Below are 20,397 nucleotides of genomic sequence, written 5' to 3'. Positions count from 1 at the left end.
TCCAAAATGGTCAGCTTTTCTACTCTGGATCTTTGCACTCACGCTTGCTAACATTCGAGGCCTTCGCAGCTACCGCTCGGTCTCCTTAACGCGGCCCAAGGGCACCCCATGCTCGTCGAGCTGAAGAACGGCGAGACACTCAACGGCCACCTTGTCAACTGCGACACGTGGATGAACCTGACGCTGAAGGAGGTGGTCCAGACGAGTCCTGTATGTCCTCGCAGCTGCGCCACACACCACTACGATCTACATCGCTCAGGCGGAAGGGCTGACCTAGTTGCATTGTTCTAGGAAGGCGACAGATTCACACGGTTACCGGAGGCATACGTGAAGGGGAACAACGTACGTCTCACCAAGTGTTTGCGCTCCTAGGCGGTGGGGCAGGGAGCTGACAAAAGCTGTGTCGCGCAGATCAAATACCTCCGCGTCCCCGACGAGATTATCGACATCGTGAAGGAGCAACAAGCGAACCACCAGAGTGGTTTCCGCGGAGGAAGAGGTGGCCAGAACAGAGGCGACCACGGCGGAAGGGGCGGAGATCGGGGTGGTCGTGGGAGGGGCCAAGGACGTGGGCGGGGAAGGGGGAGGGGATAGAGGCAAGCACCATGGTGTGAGACGTTCACGAATGACATACACACAATGATACCCCTTTCCGGACAGTCCCTCGATTTTGAGCGGCAAGGATCAGTAAATTGCATGCATAATTGCTTCCTGTCCGAGTGGGTTGAAGCAGAGCCGCGTCAGAGGAGAGAGCTGGCCAGCTCAAGGAACCTCCGTCACGACCAGGATTTTGGCGAGTGCCGCAGCGGCCGAGCTTGGCTGTAGGCGGTCGGTCCACAAGCACTTCACCGGGAACTATGGGGACTATAGGGACTCAATCAATTGCCCTGTCTTGAATGTTTGAGTGATTTCTCGCTGGTTGTATATCGACTTGGCACGTGATAGCGTGAAGCTCTTATCGGCGATAGCTACTCCAAGGCTGGAGCTTCGTATCTCCCATGCGAAATTTGGCAGACCTCCCATTCCGTCACGGCAAGTCAATGTCTGGCGCGAAAATTACCATTGACGGGCTGTGGCGATGCCTGTGTCCTTCGGTTGACGCCGCAGTGCTCGGGCGCGTCACAACAGCCTACAGTCGGGCCCAAGCAAGGTCATCGGCGTCTGTCTCCCTCCGAGCTGCTTCTCGGCCGCGCTGCCTACACACCACGGATCACCGTCGCGAGAATGGCGCAAATTCGGGGCAAGATGTTTTCGCCTCTCTTGCCGGTGCAGTCCATGAAAATAAGGCGTTGAAGAACCAAACTGCCCCCGACTGGCTTGAGCAGCCGGTGCACACTGAGCAGTCTCCCGAAAATACGGCCTCGAGTCCGAGAGACGAAGCCGAGTCTCGAAAAGACAGCTCATCTCAGCCTTTGGTTCAATCACAATTGAGCGACAAGACTTCTACAAAATCCGGAACCCTGGATGCATCTAATAAAGCCTTGGAAAGCCAAGGCAGCCCGACCGAGATGGTACAGCGACTCCTCTGGGGCAAACGACTCAACGAAGACATCCCGCACGCGACGCCCGAAGAGATCTATGAAGCGCTGCGCCAATTGAGGAGCTCGGGAAGGCCGAAACACAGGAGAATCACAGCAGCACTGGTCAGACACTTGCTAGCATCCGGAACACCGCCGGACACTTTCATCTACGAGACTCTGCTCATGGCGCACGCGGCCATAGACGGGTCTGCGGACGCCGTGAAGGGACTGTTGCGGGAGATGCGGCACAAGACATTGCCTTGGTCGTCGACGGCGTACCATGCCGCCCTACAGGTACGTTGGCCGTGGCCTGAGACGATTCGTCCGACTAACACATGGCTCTAATACTAGGCTTTGGCTATACACCCTGACTACCTTCTTCGCAGCACTGTCATAAGAGAGATGAGAGAACGATGGCTGGAGATCAGCCCCCAGGGCCACCAGCACATTGCCATCGGGCTACTGCGAGACGAGCAATATGAGCTCGCGCTAGAGGAGCTGCACGAGACGTTCGAAAAGGGCATACCTATCGAGGGCTGGGTGTACGACATATTTATCTACGTTTTTGGACAGATGGAGTTTCTCGATGATGCCCTGCGGATAGTGCGCCATAGACTTGATAGCGGCAACGAGATACCGGTCAACATCTGGTACTTCCTGCTTGATGTGTGCAGCAAAGGTCAGAACATCGAGGCAACGAGGTACATCTGGAACCGTGCTGTCCAGCAAGGGATCGTCAATCCATCGGATGGCGTTGCCCTGAATGTGCTTAACATGGCCGCGGTCTACGGAGACACAGAGCTATGCACGCCGGTCATCGAGTACCTGTCATCAAGGGGCACAAGACTGAACCGGCATCACTACGAGGCTTTGATCGACGCGTATGCGGCCCAAGGGAATGTTGAAAAGGCTCTCGAGGTCTACTGCATTATGCACGCCGCCGGCGTCGAGGTCAACCATTCCAGCACCGGCTCCCTCGCCTTCACGTTGGCCCGCGACCCTTCCCTCATTGACAAGGCCATCCAAGCCATGTCCGAGCTGCAAGGGAAGCATTATGTGCCCATCACCGTTTTCAACACTGTGCTGAATGAGATTGTCAAGTCCGACGTGGAACAGCCTGATGACGCGTTTGCCAAGGCGCTGGGCCTATATCGACGGATCCGAGAGTTCGTTCCCGACGGACCGAATTGGGAAACCTTCAGAAATCTACTATGGAAGTGCACCCGGCCAGAGCTCGCGCAGTTCTTTGCAGGAGAGATGGTCCACTTCGATATTCAGCCAAACTTGATCATCAAAAAGCATTTGTACAGGATTCACGTCGAGTTTGACGGGCCGAGCTATCGGGCGAAAGACTATTTCTTCAAAGTTGCGCCGCATTTCAAGGATGGAAAGGATCTGTCGCGGGGACTGCGAAAGGCGGAGGTCATGAACCTATCCGTAAAGCTCGTCAAGAGACTGATTGGTGAACGAGACCCAGAGGCATGGCGTATATTGGAAATTTGCAAGAAGAACGGCCTGGAGCAGGTGACGATCGATGCACTGCGTGCGGAGGTCGAGGCTGGGACCATTGACGGGGCTGATGCTGCCACGCGGAATGAAACCGTCGACCAGGACGCAGCTTGGGGGCCAAGGGATGGTTCGCAGCCATCAGCCTGAATTGGGACAGGCAAGAAGGCACCATGCACCTTCACGGTTACCATCGAGGAAAGCAGGGCACCACAGGCCGAGAGAAGACGATTCAAGGGACTTGAGACTTTGTATCAACTCCGAGGGTCCAAGAAGACACCGACACGGCAGCAAGATGCAGAGCTCAATCCATTTGGATCTGGGGCATTCGCAGGGGTCGCTTCCCGCGAAGCGTTTCTGCAAGTTCGATAGCGGGCTTCTTCCAGTAAGTCCCGTGGTTCCCGTCAGTGATACTGGCCTAGTCGCCATTCGCGTCGAACGTGCGACGGAAAAGGTCCACCTGGAGACGGGTCAGGCACGTTCCAATGGGAAGATATGTCTCCAACCTTGCCCGTTAGTATTTCTCGCTTGATGTTTTGTATCTGAAGACAGGAAATCCAAGACGGCCGCCACATGGCAGTTTCTCGCACTTCCTCTGTCCCTGTAGCAATTTGGGACAGCCTAGACTATAATATAGACAAATTCCAACTTCGGACTAGGCCTCTCCAGCCTTAGCACCCAGCGGAATTAAGGTTTTCGGATCCAACGTGTATTTCAAACCCCTCGGCTTCACATACCAACAACGCAACCGGCTCGGCCCATTGTCCAGGTAGGCAGTCTTGGTATACACATGCGACGGTAACGTCGGGACGCAAGCCGTCAAGATTGCGGGGAGTTCACGGCGGCTTCTAGGCCGGATATTTGTTCACCCCCGCACCATGCTGCAAAGAGATCGTCGTGTTCACGACATTGGCGGAAGAAATCAATACGACATTCTTAGTCTCGCATGCTATTGTCAAGAGATCCGAACAAAAGAAGGTTCAACATCATGTACATCATCGTGGCCCAATGGCACGGTGCAAGGGCCATTGGACATCTCATTGTATGGTATAAATAGGCTGTAGATGCCACCGTGATGTCCGGCCATTATGATTTAAAAGACGAGGCCGATGTCAGAAGGCGAATCTCTCAACGCCAAACAACCCAATGCATGTGAAGTTCTTCAGCCTCATTTGGCTGTCCGTTTTCACACTGGCAGCCCAAGGCCAGTCCCAGCAGGCGGCTTCAGCGAATAAGACGTTTCACAACCCGATTCTCCCGGGATGGAACTCGGATCCTAGCTGCACGTTCGTGAAGGAATGGGGAAACACTTTCTTTTGCACTGTCTCTTCCTTCTTAGCCTTTCCGGGTGTCCCGGTCTATGCCAGCAAAGACCTAGTCAACTGGAAACTTGCGAGCAACGCCCTGACACGGCCTGAACAATTACCGGAACTATCCAGGAACTCGGGACAAAATGAAGGAATATGGGCGTCGACTATTAGATACCACAAAGGCACCTTCTACCTCATCACGTCTTACGTGTCTTGGTACGAAGGATGGGGGCCCAAGATCTTGCTGTTTACCACGACTGACCCTTTCGATGATGCCTCCTGGACTGGCCCTCTACACGTTGAGAATCCCGCCAACGATATCGATCCAGATATTTTCTGGGATGGGGGCAAGGTCTACATGTCAGTCGCGGCGGGCATCTGGGTCAGCGAGATCGATCTTTCCACAGGCACAGCAACTGAGCCCTCCAAAGTCTGGAACGGAACCGGCGATCGCAACCCTGAAGGGCCTCACTTCTATCACAAGGACGATTACTACTACCTGCTAATCGGCGAGGGTGGTACGGAGACTAACCATTCTGTCACTATTTCTCGAGCGAAACAGTTCGAAGGCCCATTTGAGGGGGCACCGCAGAACCCGTTCCTAACAGCTAAAAATACTAACAGGTATTTCCAAACTGTTGGACACGCAGATTTGTTCCAAGATGCCTCGGGAAACTGGTGGGGGGTCGCATTAGCCACCAGGTCCGGCCCCGAGTGGGAGATCTATCCAATGGGCCGCGAGACGGTGCTCTTTGCAGTCAACTGGAAAGAGAATCAGTGGCCGATCCTGGATCCTGTGTTCGGCACAATGACTGGGCCACTGCCGCCGACGAACAAACGCATCCCTGGAGACGGCCACTGGATCGATGACCCAGATGTCGTTGACTTTGTGCCGGGCTCGGGTATCCCAAGGCACTTCCTCTTCTGGCGTCCTCCCAAGACCTCACTCTTCGCCGTCTCGCCAAAGGGGCACTCCAACACGCTCCAGATATCCCCTTCGCCAGTCAACCTGTCTGCTACGCCTGAATTCCAGCCGGCTGAGGATGGCCTCGGGTTCATCGCTCGCAAGCAGAGCGCAACCCTGTTCAATTACACCGTTGACGTGTCGTTCAAGCCCGAGGTTGAAGAGGAGGAAGCAGGCATCTCAGTCTTTCTGACACAAGTTCAGCACATCGACTTGGGGATCGTCAATCTCGCATCTCGCAACGGGACGAACTCGACCTTAGCTTTCAGGTTCCGTGTGGAGGCGTCCGGGAAACCCAACATTACTGTTCCCGAGACGATAATCGTTCCTGTCCCGAGGGCCTGGCGACCGGAGAAGATCCGTCTGTCAGTTTCTGCTGTCAGCGATTCGCTGTACGTCTTCGGCGCGGCGCCGGCCTCAAGCCCAGGAGAGTACCGAGAAATTGGGTCTGCGAGCGCCTTGATTGTCTCTGGAGGCACCGGGCCATTCACAGGTGAGCGTACCTGGCGTAAAAGTAGAGGCATTGACCTGAAACGTACTGAAATCACCATGCAGGTACCATCGTTGGCGCATATGCTACTAACAACGGCGGCAAGGGGAAGACGCCGGCATTTTTCAGCAGGTGGAGATATACTCCTCTCGCGCAAAAGATTGACGATGATACTTTTATTTCAGCTGAATAACCAGCACACATTAATTTCTTATAAGAACATAAAGAAAATCTTATCATTCAAGTCCTTGGTGCCCTATCTACTTTTCCCACGCCAATGCATAAGGAGAAGTGTACTTAAGTACATCATCGCAGGATACGATACAACACTGAGCAGTAACGTCAAAAGATATTGGGGCCTGCATAATTCTTGACTTGAATCATCGCCACAGTGCTCGACGAATTATGAACAACATAGATGATCAGTGGAAGTTGGTTTGACACACCTAACTGAATTCGTCCGCCATTGTTTCAGACACTCAACACCAGAACTATAGTTGTTCTTTCCAGAGGGAAAACTTTCAATTATAATTGAAAAGATGTTTAGGCAGTACTTTTAAATGATCTACAAGACGAGTGTTACATGCAGAGAGTGCCGTAGATTGTATTTCCGATGTCGTATTCTTCACAGCGCCCTGAACTGAAACTGTACAGACGGACCGTCTCCATCACCAGCAAAGCGGTCCAACAACTGGAACTCTCCCGGGCACTCCCGTCCCTCCTTTGCGTTCCCTCTTCCACCACCGAGATTGTTACCTGGTTCCTGGCGCATGTCAATGAGCCAGATTAGTCGAGCCAGAATGAGGGTCACTTCTTGCTTCTTGCATGGCCAGGTGGTGGCCCAGACAAGTGAAGCGGCCCTGTCCAAAGAGTGTAAATGCTGCCGCCTGTCCAACGCCCGCTTGGAGCCCCTCGCCACCCTGGGCCACGGGAACCCAGCGCTCGGGTCTGTACGCGAGGGGGTCGTCAAAGTACTCGGGCCGGCGGTTGAGGCTCCAGAAGGGGACACCAAGCTCCATCCCCTCAGGGAAGGACATGCCGTCAAGCACCATGCCGCCTGGCCCAGCGACACGGGGGGAGATCCCGGGTAACCCGGGATAACCTGAGGCATGTAAACTTCGAAGTATTATGATAAAGATAGGAAGGCACACACGGTGCAAAATGGGACAAGGGACTTCAAACATTACATTAGCGCAAGCATGTCCAAGCATCATCTGCTTCCCTGTGACCTCTGCTCATTCAGCTCTTGGCTGGCCATCAACCTCACTCTGGACTCGGAATGCAAAGTGGCCGTTCAGGGATGAGAGAGAACTCATTTGGCTTGAAGAGCCAGTGGTGAATCCGTGTGAGTGAGCAAGGCTCGGAAGAAGACGTGAAAACGAGGACATGTCCATAACAGCTAGACACACAAGGATTGAATTGATACTCTCGCCCCTGGTCTTCATCGTCAACAACATGTGAGTGAGAAGAGTGATAAAAACCATTTGGTACTGCTGATTAACCTCAATGGCACGTCTTACCAAGGAACCTTTCATGGATGTGGCGAGAGAGGCGTCACGTAGGTCGGCAATGAAATTCCTCGCATTGCAACGTTTGCTTTAAGATGAGAATGAGACTTGTATTGAAAGCTTCCTGGGCTATCTCAGAATGAAAAACGAAGAGGCTAAAGTGATGGGCCTTGGGAGACAGAAAAACTATAATGCAATGGACGACTTCAAGATTTGGCCTGCTAGGGTATTCAAATGCAGATGGATGGCTATGGACGAGATAATGCTAATCTAGGCCAGATGACTCACACTCATCATTGTATAAAATAAAGCGGTCGACGACCGATAGAGTTACACAGATTATATCCGGCATTTACAGGCACGTTGCCTTCGGGGATCTATCGACAAGGCAGACGTTTCTGCAAGCCTCCACAAGGCCGATTGCAAACTCCGATTTCCAATCTCCATTATGACGCATCGGCCAGGCCAGCCAATGAGACCCCCTTCCAACCTGACGGGAGCTACTGGCTGCTGATAAATGCGCCTAAACGCCGCTTGCATCCGGGAGACTTCACGCCAAGAGCAGCGCTAGACAGACTAGTAAGTGAGGGTTACTAATCGCGCCGGTCTCTCGAGGTCGATTTGTCCTGAAACAGATAGACCGATCTACTTGTCCTGCAGCGAATCCCACTTAATCCAGGGTCCAGATAATCAGATCTGATTCGGAGAACTTTTGACATCCTTCGGACTGTAGCTATCATGCCAGGGTAATCCCCGACACACCACGACTATGATCAGGGGAGACTAAACTTATATCATTGACATGCTGGCGATTAGGGCGTTTTCTTCCAGCTAGTTTATCTCCGCTTGGTAATCTTGCAACGAAAGTTGGCCCGTCGACGTTGGAAAACACACGCGAATATGTTTAATTCCGTCAGCAAAATCAAGTCTTAGTCTGGATCACAGCTTTGTAACATCTATACCATATCTGACACCATTGTTCCCATTAAGCCTGACATAGGACAATGTATAAGTATGATGGCTCCTTCATCTTGCTTGAGGTTGATATCCCATCATCATCATCACCTCCTCTTCCAACAACCACAAGTAATCCCATAACCCAACAGAAACCCAACAGAGCCTTACTTGCTTTGTTCGTGGCATCACTTCAAGTCGGAGCACTATCAGCAACTCGCTTGCAGATCTCTTTTATAAGTCTAGTTCGATTTTTCGGCCGTAGGCGCGTACAACATGCCGTCACTGGTACGAGACTCTGCCCTTGGCGGGATTATCCGTCTCGTTACCCACAACAGGTACTTGAAGTACCCAGAGGAGAAACCCGACTTTCAGTTACCCGAACCATGGATACAATTGATGAACAACGAGGAGCCTAGCCAGCCAGCCACGTTTGACAGCGTGCCATCCTCATCTTCAGAGTCGTCAGTGTCCGATGACGAAGAAAAGCAAACAGAAAGGAGGGAAGAAGACCCCCAGCCCTATGAGAAACCTGGCGAAAGATCACGTCTGGGCCTCCAGCGGACCAAGAGCCGAGAAGAGACTACACCTTACACCGCGGATCGGCTCGAGGTTGATGAGAGGCACGAGCTCGAGAAGTCAAGATCCATACCTATTGTGCCGCGCAAGACGAAAGATGGTGCCATACTCGTAGACTGGTACTATTCTGACGACCCCGAGAACCCTCAGAACTGGTCCAATGCCCGCCGTGCTGCTGTGACAACTATTATCTGCCTCTACACCTTCGTGGTGTACATGTCGTCAGCTATCTACACCACATCCGAGGAAGGTATCATGGAGGAGTTCGGCGTGGGCAAGACCGAGGCCGCACTGGGTCTCTCGCTGTTCGTGCTCGGCTACGGAACTGGCCCTCTGATCTTCAGCCCCCTCTCTGAGCTCCCAGCCATCGGCCGTAACCCGATCTATGTCATCACAATGTTCCTGTACACCATCATCTCGATCCCAACCGCCCTCGTCCAGAACTACCCTGGCCTGATGGTCCTCCGCTTCTTGCAGGGCTTCTTCGGGTCTCCATGCCTGGCCTCTGGCGGCGCTTCGGTCGGAGACATGTACTCGCTCATGTCGCTCCCATACGCCATGATCGCCTGGGTCAGCGCGGCATACTGCGGCCCGGCCCTGGGCCCGCTGCTCTCGGGTTACTCGGTCCCGATCATGGGCTGGAGGTGGTCCCTCCTCGAGGTGATCTGGGCCGCCTCGCCGATGTTCCTGGCCATGTTCCTCTTCCTGCCGGAGACGAGCACGCCCACCATCCTGCTGAGGCGCGCGCAGCGCCTCCGCAAGCTCACCGGCAACGACCGCTTCATGAGCCAGAGCGAGATCGACCAGCGCAACCTCAAGACGTCGGCGGTGCTGGTGGACGCGCTGATCAAGCCGCTCGAGATCACGCTCAAGGACCCGGCCATCCTGTTCGTGCAGATCTACACCGCCATCATATACGGCATCTACTACAGCTTCTTCGAGGTCTTCCCGCTCGTCTACCCCGTCTACTATGACATGACGGCTGGGCAGATCGGCCTGGTGTTCCTGTGCATTCTTGTCGCCTGCCTTATTGGTATTGCCATCTACATTAGCTATATTTACTTTTACATGAACCCCAGGATCAAGGCCAAAGGCTGGCCCGTCCAGGAGAGCCGCCTCGTCCCCGCGCTCGCTGCCGCCTTCGGGCCCACCGTCGGCCTGTTCATCTTTGCGTGGACCGCCGCGCCGCAGTTCCCCTGGATCGCGCCCACGATTGGTATCACACTCTATGGCGCTACTGTCTTTGTGGTGATGCAATGCATCTTTGTCTACGTTCCGATCAGCTACCCGCAGTACGCCGCCAGTCTTTTCGCGGGGAACGACTTCTTCCGCAGCGCCTTGGCGTGTGGCAGTATCTTGTTCGCTGGGCCCCTTTATGGGAACCTGGGTGTTGCGCGGGGCACTAGCCTGCTGGGTGGCCTGAGTACGATCGGCATCATCGGTATCTTCTTGCTCTACATCTACGGTGGCAGGCTGAGGGCCATGAGCAAGTTCGCTGTATCTTCTTCGGAGTAGTTGCTGGATTTGGCGGGATAATAAAAGATGGAGTCTTGTTCTAGAGAACTGGTGTTCGAGGGAATGGTAGCCGGGATGAGCGTTGTTTTTTGAGTTCGAATAGAATAGAGTGCCTAAATTATTGTGCGACAGACCACTAGCCTGCGATAATTGGTAATATACATCAATCATTTACTGAGAAAACGTTACACCCTGAAAATATCCTCGTGCACATATTCAGAATGAGACAGGCAAGGCAGGGCTGACGTCGTGCATCTTATACTATGCAATGCGTCCTTCTGATGAGTCGCGGTAACAATATAAATAATTAGAGTCTCGCCTTGTCGCCCCAACAACCTTGTCTGTCTAATAGGGACCCAAGCCTTCCCACTTCACCGCCGTCTATAACCCAGAACGAATCCAAAAAAGGAAGACCGCAATCCAGATCTAAACCCCCATTTACCCTCAATGAACGCCTGAACTCTCTATGCTGTCTAATTCATCTAACAGGCATCCCGTGTCGCCGCGGCGACGACCGAACTGTACCAACAGCCCCTCTTCCAAACCCCCAAAATAAAATCAATCCTCGAGGGCATCTTTGCTCTTAACCTCTTTCTCCCTCTGGATGGACTGGTGACGGATAACAAAAAGAGTGAGAACGAAGCCAACCACGCAAGCTCCCAACGTAACCAGATAAGCCGAGCGGTAGCACTGCAGCCCCTCCACGCATGAGCGCTCGCCATTGGGACCGACCACGCTGTGGTGATCAAATACGACTCCATAAAAGAGGTTGAAGATGTTGCCGGAAACGACCGGGCTCATGGTCATGAGGCCCCAATTTTGAGAGAGACCGTGTATGCCAAAGCTCTCTGCAACAATGGAAGGGAATACGCCAAAGAGGAATCCGTAGCCGAGACCCGAGAGGCCAGAAACGAATCCCAGCAGGTTTGGGTTGACCATATCCAAGGCGCACACCTGGGCGATGGTGAAGATGAATCCCGCGACGACAAGACACCAGACGCGGCTTGCGTGAAGCACTTTCACAAGGAAATCGGAGCCAACACCTGGTGAATGTGGTTAGATTACTGAGAAGAAACAATGGTCCATGATTTCAGGGCTAGAGGGACTTACCGCTTAACAGACGGCCGGAGAAACTGCAAACAGAGAGGATCGATACGTGAAGCTGTTGTCGTTTGAGCAGAGATTCGTTGCTCACAGAATCATCGTAGTGCTGCCACAATGCTTGCACACTGTGCCCGATGTTGCTGTTTTGCCGTGTAAGTTTCGTGCGCGGAAATCCTGCCTTAAAGGGCAGCAAAGCTTGCGTATACTCACTTGATTGTCATCAGGCCAATGCCAGCCAGAATGCCCATGATGGCGAAGAATTGCCAGAACTCGAGATTACGTAGAATCTCCCAGCCACGGATATCTACCAAATGAGACCGATCCATATCAACGTTCTGCACATAAACCTCGCCTGCCACCGAGGAGCCCTTGGAAGAAACAAGTGAAGAGGTTTCGTCGGAATCGTCCGCCTCGGCGACGATTGTAGATGAAGCTGCCGTCGTGAGCGTGGACGATTCGCCGTCTCCGGTCCGACCACTGGTCAAGTCATAGGGGTGCTTCGGCGCTGAGGCCGCGATTCCGGCTTCTTGATCCGCTTGGTTCGTGGGTAAGGTGGACGTGCTAGTAGAGGGGAAAGTGCGGGAGGACCTACCAGGCTCGACAAAGGGAGCATCTGATCGAACCTTGCCCTCGTCCTCGTCGGCAGCCACGGATTGGTAGCTGCCGTGGTGTGGGATTACACGGAGGAACCAGAAACCGAGGAAGGTCATGCCAGACGTGCCATAAGCCAGGAGCATCAAAAAGTCGCCCGTATCTCCCGGGAAGAGGAAGCCGCCTATTAGCGAGAAGAAGAATGCGCTCAACCCAAATGCAGCCAAGGGAAAGGCCGTCGCCGTTCCCCTGTGATGCGGCCAGTTCAAGGCAGACGTCTTGACAGCCGCGGCGAAGGCCGTGCAGCCACCAAGACCGGACAGGAACGAGTAGAGGCACATGAGGGCGACAGAGCCGGAACCTTTATCGTATGCCAGGTGTAGTGGGAAGTACCCCAAGGCCAGCATGATGGACCCGAGGAGGACGGCCGGGCGGGGTCCCTTCGCGTCGACGAGAATTCCAACGGGCATCCCAAAGGCGTACATGCCGAGGTTTCCAGCGAGGCCGATGAGGTTGCTCTGGGTTGTTGAGTATTTGAGGCGGTCGGCGAATTGAGGGGCCCATGCCGAGTAGACATACTGTGTGCGGGAGCGGCAGAAGAATTAGCGATCTGTCGCCTGCCTTGATTTGCCTGTGGCTCGACGTGCCACGACATTGCGGGACTTTCAGATATACAAGGCGTGGGCCTGGGATCTGGGTGCACTCACGTTGCTTCCACAGGCCAGGGACACAAAGGTCGCTGCCACGCTCGAGATGATGCGGGCGCGGTGCAGCTGCTGCCGGTCCTTCATGTTGGCCATGGTTGCTGATTGTGTCAGGACGGGCTGTTTGCAGTCATCAATGCTGTATTTATGGATGGTCCGAGGTCGTGTTCTGGAACATCAGGGAGAGAAGGTGGAAAGACAAAAGCATGAGGAAAGAATGAGTGTTGTGTTCTGGGTTGGGAGGGAAAAGGGCCCGGAATTATCACGGATGTTCTTGGGCAAAGGTGGGAGATAGGTAGACTACGTGTTGCTGATGATTAAAGTGGCCCCTGTAGTTTCCAAGGGCATGGCGCCGGATTTCGATAGGCGATTGACTGATAGCCATGCAGCTCCCAGGATTGCGAGCTGCTTGACAGCCCAGGCCTGATAGCTCGGCGTCTTACCACAGTACCGAGATACTATGCACAGGAGGTAGACGGGAGCCAGTCACGCCAGTCGATAGGCGACAGGAAGTGGGGCGGGCTGCCGTGTTAGGCTTGCCGGGTAGCCGTGGGCCGGTTCCACCCCTGGTGCATCCCGCTATATAAAGAAGATGAGGATATTCTGACACTGTTTTGTTCTTGGTCCTCGAAATCAGGCTGCAGTTGCTCATCTTATACACGGCACATTACAAATTTTGAGCTAATGCCAACCCTCCACCAAGACAACAGAAGGGCCACGGTGAGATCAACAAAGACGTCCAGGGCCAATTGATCCGTCGCAATTTGTATGCAGGTCCGCCCGTCCCGGCAAAGAGATCTCAGGAACCCGTTGGCGCCTGTAAGGTGGTGATGCAGCGACAAGGGTCTCGGGGAATGGGGGGTGGGGAGGAGGCCTGGCGTGGCCTGGCGTGGCCTGGAAGGGTAACTCTGACTGTTGCAGAATGGCGTGAATGGGTGGCATTGCATGTCTGCACGTTGTGTACGTAATCTGGAGGACGTGGAGGACGTGGCTCGTGAGCAGCTACGTATGACTGGTCCCTGCTCCACGTGATTTTGCTCGGCGTCATGGAGACATCCTTGGAAGCTTCCTTGCTCCGGTCTGCCTGCCACGCCGCCCAGTTGCTCGGACTCTCAAACATCAACAACAACGCCCCTAGCAGCACTCCAACCACCCACCCGCGACGACATCGACAGGCCCACGTCTGCGACCAGCGTCGAACGCACCTCTAATTCCTGCACAAACGACCTGGAATACCTGCCAGCTCCGGCGCCTCAGATACGAACACTGCCGGTGGTGCAACCCGGTCCCCCAATCCCAGGATGGGTGCTTTACTCTCTCTTCCGCTCCTGGCCCTGCCCAGCGCAGGCACTGTAGGTCTTGACCGTCAACAATCTCTCGAGCCACATGAGAAGTAGCTGATCATTTGCTTTTGTGCTCTCTAGCTCGTGTCCTTCGCTGCCAGTTGCTGTGGCGCGGCAACTTGCTCCATGGTGTGCAGCGCCTGCGGCAAGTGCGGCAACAGGTGAGTTGTGATACACCCCTCCCCTTCCCTTGAGCGGTCCTGCCTATACTGTCACGACAGCTCGGCTAACTCAATAACACAAGTGTCGCTACTCGTATCGCTTATGCCCTTATCCTCCTCGTCAACTCGATCCTATCGTGGATAATGCTCACGCCATGGGCCATCAAAAACCTCCAGAAGCTCACGCTCGATTACGTCCAAATTACTTGCCCCTCCGGTCAATGTTACGGATGGCTTGCGGTACACAGAATAAACTTTGCCTTGGGCCTGTTCCACCTTATTTTCGCCGGTCTGATGGTCGGTGTCACCTCGTCTAAAAATCCCCGAGCCGCTCTGCAGAATGGTTACTGGGGACCCAAGGTCATTGCCTGGTTGGCCTTCATTGTCCTGTCTTTCCTGATCCCGGACCCCTTCTTCGTCTTCTGGGGCAACTACGTGTCATTTTTTGCCGCCATGCTGTTCCTCATCCTGGGTCTCATCCTGCTGGTCGACCTGGCACATACCTGGGCCGAATACTGCCTCGAGCAGATCGAGAACACCGATTCGGGCGCATGGAGATTCGTCCTCATCGGGTCCACGCTGGGCATGTACATCGGCTCCCTCGCGATGAGCATCGTTCAGTACATATTCTTTGCGAGCAGCGGCTGCTCGATGAACCAGGCCGTCATCACCATCAACCTCCTGCTGTGGATCGCTATCTCGGCAATCTCTGTGCACCCAGCCGTCCAGGAGGTCAATCCCAAGGCTGGCCTAGCGCAGTCAGCTATGGTCGCCATCTACTGCTCCTACTTGACCATGTCGGCAGTCTCGATGGAGCCCGATGACGATGGATCCAAACATTGCAACCCCTTTGCTTTCTCCCAGGGCACGCGAACCACAACAATCGTTCTCGGTGCCGTCGTTACAATGCTCACCGTTGCTTACACTACAACCAGGGCAGCTACTCAAAGCCTTGGCTTGGGTAACAACAGGGGTGCTATCCGCCTACCAGACGAAGACGAGCATGATCTGGTCACTACCCAGCCCAGTGCGCGCCGAGAGATGCGCGCCGAGGCGCTGCGAAGGGCGGTGGAGGAGGGAAGTCTACCGGCCGATGCACTCTTGTCAGATGATGATGAGGACGGCTCGAGTGGCGACAACTCGGCGCATGATGACGAGCGCGGCAGCACTCAGTACAACTACGCCGTGTTCCACATCATATTTTTCCTTGCGACAGCGTGGGTTGCCACACTGATCACACAGGGCTATGACGACCAGAAGGAAGACGACTTCGCCACCGTCGGACGTACCTATTGGGCTAGTTGGGTCAAAATCATCAGCTCTTGGATCTGCTATGCAATGTATGTCTGGACGCTGATCGCGCCGATCGTCCTGCCAGACCGATTTGAGGCTTAGAGAATGCAACATCACGCATTTTTCAAATGAGCGTTCCTCCACACTACAAGAAGATTGGCACTGCATGCGCTCTTGGACACATTGTTTTGAGAAATGTCCTGGAAGTGGATTATTCTGTACAAGTACGACTCCTTTCACCGATAATCAAACCATGAAAATAAAAGAAGGATCTGTTGCAAACGGACGCTGTTTGTTCCACCTGTCCAGTGCTCAGGATTCTCCGGAAAAACTCACCTATGAATTTGGCTCGATCGCGAGGCGGCTACCCGCTGGTGTCATTTACCTAGAGCTTTGAATCACAGCACCCCTCCAACGCCTGTCGAAGCAAGCGAGTCCAACGCGTGCCGTGTCCGGTGAGGCTGAGGAACCCACAACAAGATCCGGCAAGCTCGCGGGAAGGGGCATTATGCACTGGGTACGCTATCCATCCGTCATCGGTACGCAAAACATCGGCGAGGTTCTGGATCAGTCTGAGGCGTTGCTGCTAAAGATGGCCTGGCCAACTGCGCCGTTTCGTTTCCTTCAAGCCGGATTTTTGTTTGCTTTTCTCGCTCATGCAGAACTTCGGAGTATACCACATGGTACTACGTGACATTTCATAAAACAAGATGGCAGAGTGGAAAGCCGCGGCATGCGCATGAGTTATGAGCGAGGCAGGTGATGAGAGAGGGAGGAGCGGTGAGGGCCGTCCCCTCCCTTCCGCCCGTCTCTTAACATTTCCGCTCGCTTGCCTCGCTGCCGGATCCGTGGTGGATGGCTGTTAATCTCGGACTAGCAATCCTGGGAATCCGAGAGTCGAGACTCGAGGACGAACGGCGGGCGGGCGGGGAGACGGCAAGACCTCGCGAGGACTCGATGGAAAATCTAAAAATGGAAAGGCGCAGGAGAGTTGGAATCCGCTCTCGTGGTTGAAACATCCCTCCTCGTGTCTATAACACTCTCGTCGCCTACCCTTAACCCCCACTTCTACTGGACCTCGGGTTTTCATACATATCAAACCGCCGCAAACACAGTCATCCACGAGTGTCATGCAGGATGATCTGCACGAGGAGTCTTGACAGAAGAGCCACGCATTTAGGATGCAGTCTCGAATCAGCTGGTGGAGCCGTCGTCTCTGCAGTACCACACACTTCGCTACCTCGTGGATGGCTCGATGTCCTGCTTTCCTGGAACCATGCTGTCGATCGATCCTGTGGTGGGGGCTGGTCGACTAGGAGAAAGCCACAAGACGGCTCTTGCTCCCAGCTCGCTCCCTCAAGTGTCCGCTCATATGCCGGCCCGACAGGCGACGCAGCGAGAGACGGGCGGCGGCTGGTGGTCCACGCCCTCGGTCAATCTCATTCCAGACCGCGCGACCGTGTGTGCCCCAACGATAGAGTGGCCAAGGACGGAAACTCGCAGCCCGCGTGTTTCCCATGATGTGGCAGTTTTGTCATTCACAGAAAATTAGCTTTTGGAGGTTTTCTATTTGCCCCCATACACTTACTGTATGAGGACGCACCTTGACACACCAATTCATCGCATGATATCCACTGAATGAGGCTGTCATATTTCGTGTTTGACCATGAGCATGATGGTTCGTGCACATCTGTCTACGTGACCATCGCGTTTATCCTGAGTAAACCCTCCTTTCGCCTGCAAACAGGTGAGCCTGTGCCGTCCCTGTGCTCCCTTTTGAGCCACGTACATGACAAGTCTCAGCTCTAAGTCGACCGGTGTACTGGCTCCCCACGCTGCCTTTCCTTTTTCCCCTTTTATTTTCTCCAGCACTAGCGAAAGGCGTTGCGAGCGAAAGGGCACGAGTCTCAGGTGTATTAAGGGGCACGGCAGGGAGAGAGGGCAAGTGCAAACGGAGCCAACGTCGTCGTCAACAAAGCCGACGGTACCCTAGGCGGCACCTGCATACTCGGAGGCGCCTCCCAAGAGCCTGAGGGTGTGCTATCGCGGCAAGAATTAAGAAAGAGCCTGTCGGCAATTCGGATCCATGCTCGTCTTTGCCCACACCTAGAGCCAATTGCGTCTGGCCTGTCTGCCCATGCGGGAGGGAGTGGGATGGCTCGTAATTGGGTGTTTTGCGCTTGTTCGACTCTGGCCAGGCCCCCAGGGTTTCCAGAACGGGATCTTCGACGTCCGCCAGTGGTGAAGACGCACGAGAGGCTAGTGTCGTCGAAAGGTGTGGTTGCACAGGTGCTCCGGTGCGAGATAGAGAGATGCTATCACAACTCAATCGTGAAGATGAATACATCCCCTATACAAACAATCCGCGCGGAAATGTTATGACACCCGCTTGTCACTCCTGGGGACCCAGCCTATTTTGCTTTATGCGCATGCGCGGGTCAGCGTGGCTATCGCCTACTGCGCAATGGTTACACGATTTGCATTCATATCATATTCCGGTCTCTGCTTCCCCTTCGTGGGGTTGCCCATCGAGACGTCAGTCGCAACCCGGTGAGAATCGAAATATGCGATAAGCCTTTTGCAGCTCTGTTCTGGAGTAGAGCGTCTTGACCGAGGGCCAAAAGCGTCAGCAGAACAACCAGCCGGTGCGCATCCTCATCATGGCCTGGGTACATAAAAGGGAGGGCCGACGACCACGGACAACGGAGACGGGGACGCTTTTTCGATCAGGTCCTCGAAGTGTGTTTTCCCCTCTTGTTGATTGCTTGAGTCTTTGAAACCCCGTCTTCTCTACAAGTGAGAAAACTCAACCGAGACACCTTCAAACTGTGCCCCCTCTGTCTCACTTTCTGGAGTCCTCGGCCTATCCCCAAAACTATCGATACCCACTGCGCGGAGATGTCTCACGACACCAAACCACGCAAGGCCAAGTCCTCCGGACAGAAGTCCAGGCAAGACCCCTCTTAATCTCCTTGAACCAATTCCGTGGCTCTGACGGCTTCCGAAATAGCCAGCCGACCAAGACCGAGTCTGTACGAGATAATCCATCGCCGATGCTCTGGCTTTGGGAGGTTACATACGCGAGGGATAAAACGCCCTTTCCCGAGTGGAACGTGTTGCCACAGGTCCCCGAGGTACGAAGAGTCTCTTCCACCTGATCAATGCTCGTCCGTTGACAATCATATAGGCCGCGGATCAGGAACGCCCGAAGATGTGAAACGAGGCGAGGCGTGTTTCTGCAAATTGTTCGCTTTGCAGATGTTCATTCGTTGCCGAACCTGCGCATGTCATCCATTTCACAGTGTCTCGATAGGTTGATGCGTTTGTTTTGAGAAATGAAATGCTTTCTTGGTTGAAGCCCAGTGACTGTGCACCAAAATCACCCTTTTTTTGGAGTATCAAAATGCCTTGTGAAATGCGCCCTGACGCCAAATCCTGTGATCTTCCTTCTATTTCGCCCAAACCTACGCACTTGTCTGCTCGGCAGCGTCCGCGTTATTGGCTGCGTGGAAACCGTCCAACGTTATGTTCACGGCACCAGCTTGCACCAGCTATCACAACGTTAGAAAAACGAGCTCGGCTTCGGGATGTTACAACTTTTTGGAGGCCTTACCGCGCGTGACAGATCGTCAATCAAATCGTTGACATCCTCGATACCGACACAAAGTCGTATTATGTCCTCAGGCATCTGCCTCTCTGCCCTGGTCTTGGGATCGATGCTAGCATGGCTCATCCGGCAGGGCATGCTGATCAAGCTGTTGACGCAACCGAAGCTGACACTGATTCCCCACAGCCTTGCGGCCTCGACAATTCTTTCCGAAATGGTCACATCGCCGGTCTCGAAGGACAGGACGGCGCCTGCGCCGCGAGACATGGTCCAGTGGAGGTCGTACTGCGGGTGGGACTTGAGGCCCGGGTATCTCACTTTGAAGCCGTGTGACTCGAGGAACTCGGCTATGGCCTGCGCATTTGACTGCTGCTTTTCCATGCGGATAGCCAGAGTCTTGATGCCTCTCATCAACAGTGATGAGTCGTCGGGGGAGAGGCCACAGCCAGTCGAGTTGATCATGAAGTACATCTTGTCTCCCAGCGCAGAGTCGTTGCAGGCGATAACCCCAGCCATGATGTCGTGGTGACCCGAGAGGTACTTGGTTCCAGACTCGTAGACAACATCAACACCAAGTTCCAGGGGGTTGCAGAGCATGGGAGACAACATGGTGTTGTCAGCCACAACCAGAGCTTTGCCGTTGAAGTCGTGTGTCATCTTGGAGATTGCTGGTATGTCGACAATCTTGATCAAGGGGTTTGTTGGGGTTTCGAGAAGGACCATGGCGGTCTTGTTGGACAATACTTGTTTGACCTTGTCGACGTTGGTGGTGTCGACGTGGTGTACGACGATGCCCATGTTGGAAGACAGGTAGGTAAGCAAGCGGTTGGTACCGCCGTACAGGTCATTACCAGTTATGACCTCGTCACCGGGCCTCAGAAGACGGGTGATGACATCCAGGGCGCCCATGCCAGAGCCAACAGCCAGGGCGCGCGTGGCGTTCATGATCTTGGCCAGGTGGCGCTCGAGGTGTGTGCGGGTGGGATTGCCGGAGCGCGTGTAGTCATACTCGCCGTTGGGGTTTGCGGCGGACTGCTTGAAGGTGGCTGAGCGGTAGATGGGGAAGCTGGAGGAGCCATACTGATCTTTGCTGTCGGTGTAAACGAGCTCTGTGGCAAGGGCGTAGCGGCGCCGGCCATTGGCGGGACTCGACGGAGCCGGCGAGGGCGGCAGGTTGTTGCCGTCAAGGTCGACCTTTTGGAAGATCTTCTTGGCAGCGCTGCCACTTGCTGAAGTTGGGGTTGACAT

At 54.3% G+C, this 20,397-nt stretch overlaps 7 protein-coding genes across 7 annotated transcripts; 5 read left to right on the top strand and 2 right to left on the bottom strand.

The window, feature by feature from the left end:
* Nucleotides 1-6: 6 nt before the first annotated feature.
* Nucleotides 7-3,176, top strand: J7T55_012685 (uncharacterized protein; the record flags this gene model as incomplete). The annotated part of the gene is made up of 6 exons (XM_053145337.1): nt 7-9; nt 70-210; nt 292-342; nt 412-568; nt 1,015-1,814; nt 1,872-3,176. 6 exons carry the CDS (start codon nt 7-9, stop codon nt 3,174-3,176), a joined length of 2,457 nt encoding a protein of 818 aa, XP_052992076.1.
* A 996-nt stretch (nt 3,177-4,172) lies between these two features.
* On the top strand, nt 4,173-5,983 carry J7T55_012684 (uncharacterized protein; the record flags this gene model as incomplete). The annotated part of the gene is made up of 2 exons (XM_053145336.1): nt 4,173-5,793; nt 5,856-5,983. The coding sequence occupies 2 exons, from the start codon at nt 4,173-4,175 to the stop codon at nt 5,981-5,983; spliced, it is 1,749 nt and encodes a 582-aa protein (XP_052992075.1).
* Nucleotides 5,984-6,590: 607 nt separating this feature from the next.
* Nucleotides 6,591-6,881, top strand: J7T55_012683 (benzoate 4-monooxygenase cytochrome p450; the record flags this gene model as incomplete). Its single annotated transcript, XM_053145335.1, has 1 exon — nt 6,591-6,881. One exon carries the CDS (start codon nt 6,591-6,593, stop codon nt 6,879-6,881), a length of 291 nt encoding a protein of 96 aa, XP_052992074.1.
* A 1,647-nt stretch (nt 6,882-8,528) lies between these two features.
* J7T55_012682 (uncharacterized protein) lies at nt 8,529-10,346 on the top strand (the record flags this gene model as incomplete). The annotated part of the gene is made up of 1 exon (XM_053145334.1): nt 8,529-10,346. The coding sequence occupies one exon, from the start codon at nt 8,529-8,531 to the stop codon at nt 10,344-10,346; it is 1,818 nt and encodes a 605-aa protein (XP_052992073.1).
* A 558-nt stretch (nt 10,347-10,904) lies between these two features.
* J7T55_012681 (major facilitator superfamily transporter) lies at nt 10,905-12,841 on the bottom strand (the record flags this gene model as incomplete). The annotated part of the gene is made up of 4 exons (XM_053145333.1): nt 10,905-11,389; nt 11,457-11,590; nt 11,661-12,619; nt 12,749-12,841. 4 exons carry the CDS (start codon nt 12,839-12,841, stop codon nt 10,905-10,907), a joined length of 1,671 nt encoding a protein of 556 aa, XP_052992072.1.
* A 1,205-nt stretch (nt 12,842-14,046) lies between these two features.
* Nucleotides 14,047-15,644, top strand: J7T55_012680 (uncharacterized protein; the record flags this gene model as incomplete). The annotated part of the gene is made up of 3 exons (XM_053145332.1): nt 14,047-14,097; nt 14,170-14,249; nt 14,333-15,644. The coding sequence occupies 3 exons, from the start codon at nt 14,047-14,049 to the stop codon at nt 15,642-15,644; spliced, it is 1,443 nt and encodes a 480-aa protein (XP_052992071.1).
* Nucleotides 15,645-19,006: 3,362 nt separating this feature from the next.
* Nucleotides 19,007-20,397, bottom strand: J7T55_012679 (cystathionine beta-lyase; the record flags this gene model as incomplete). Its single annotated transcript, XM_053145331.1, has 2 exons — nt 19,007-19,093; nt 19,156-20,397. 2 exons carry the CDS (start codon nt 20,395-20,397, stop codon nt 19,007-19,009), a joined length of 1,329 nt encoding a protein of 442 aa, XP_052992070.1.

Source organism: Diaporthe amygdali (assembly GCF_026229845.1).
Source record: "Diaporthe amygdali strain CAA958 chromosome Unknown NODE_20_length_815715_cov_65_842320, whole genome shotgun sequence".
Taxonomy (NCBI): domain Eukaryota; kingdom Fungi; phylum Ascomycota; class Sordariomycetes; order Diaporthales; family Diaporthaceae; genus Diaporthe; species Diaporthe amygdali.
The sequence above is the reverse complement of the archived record's forward strand: the minus strand, read 5'-3'. Positions and strand labels throughout refer to the sequence as shown.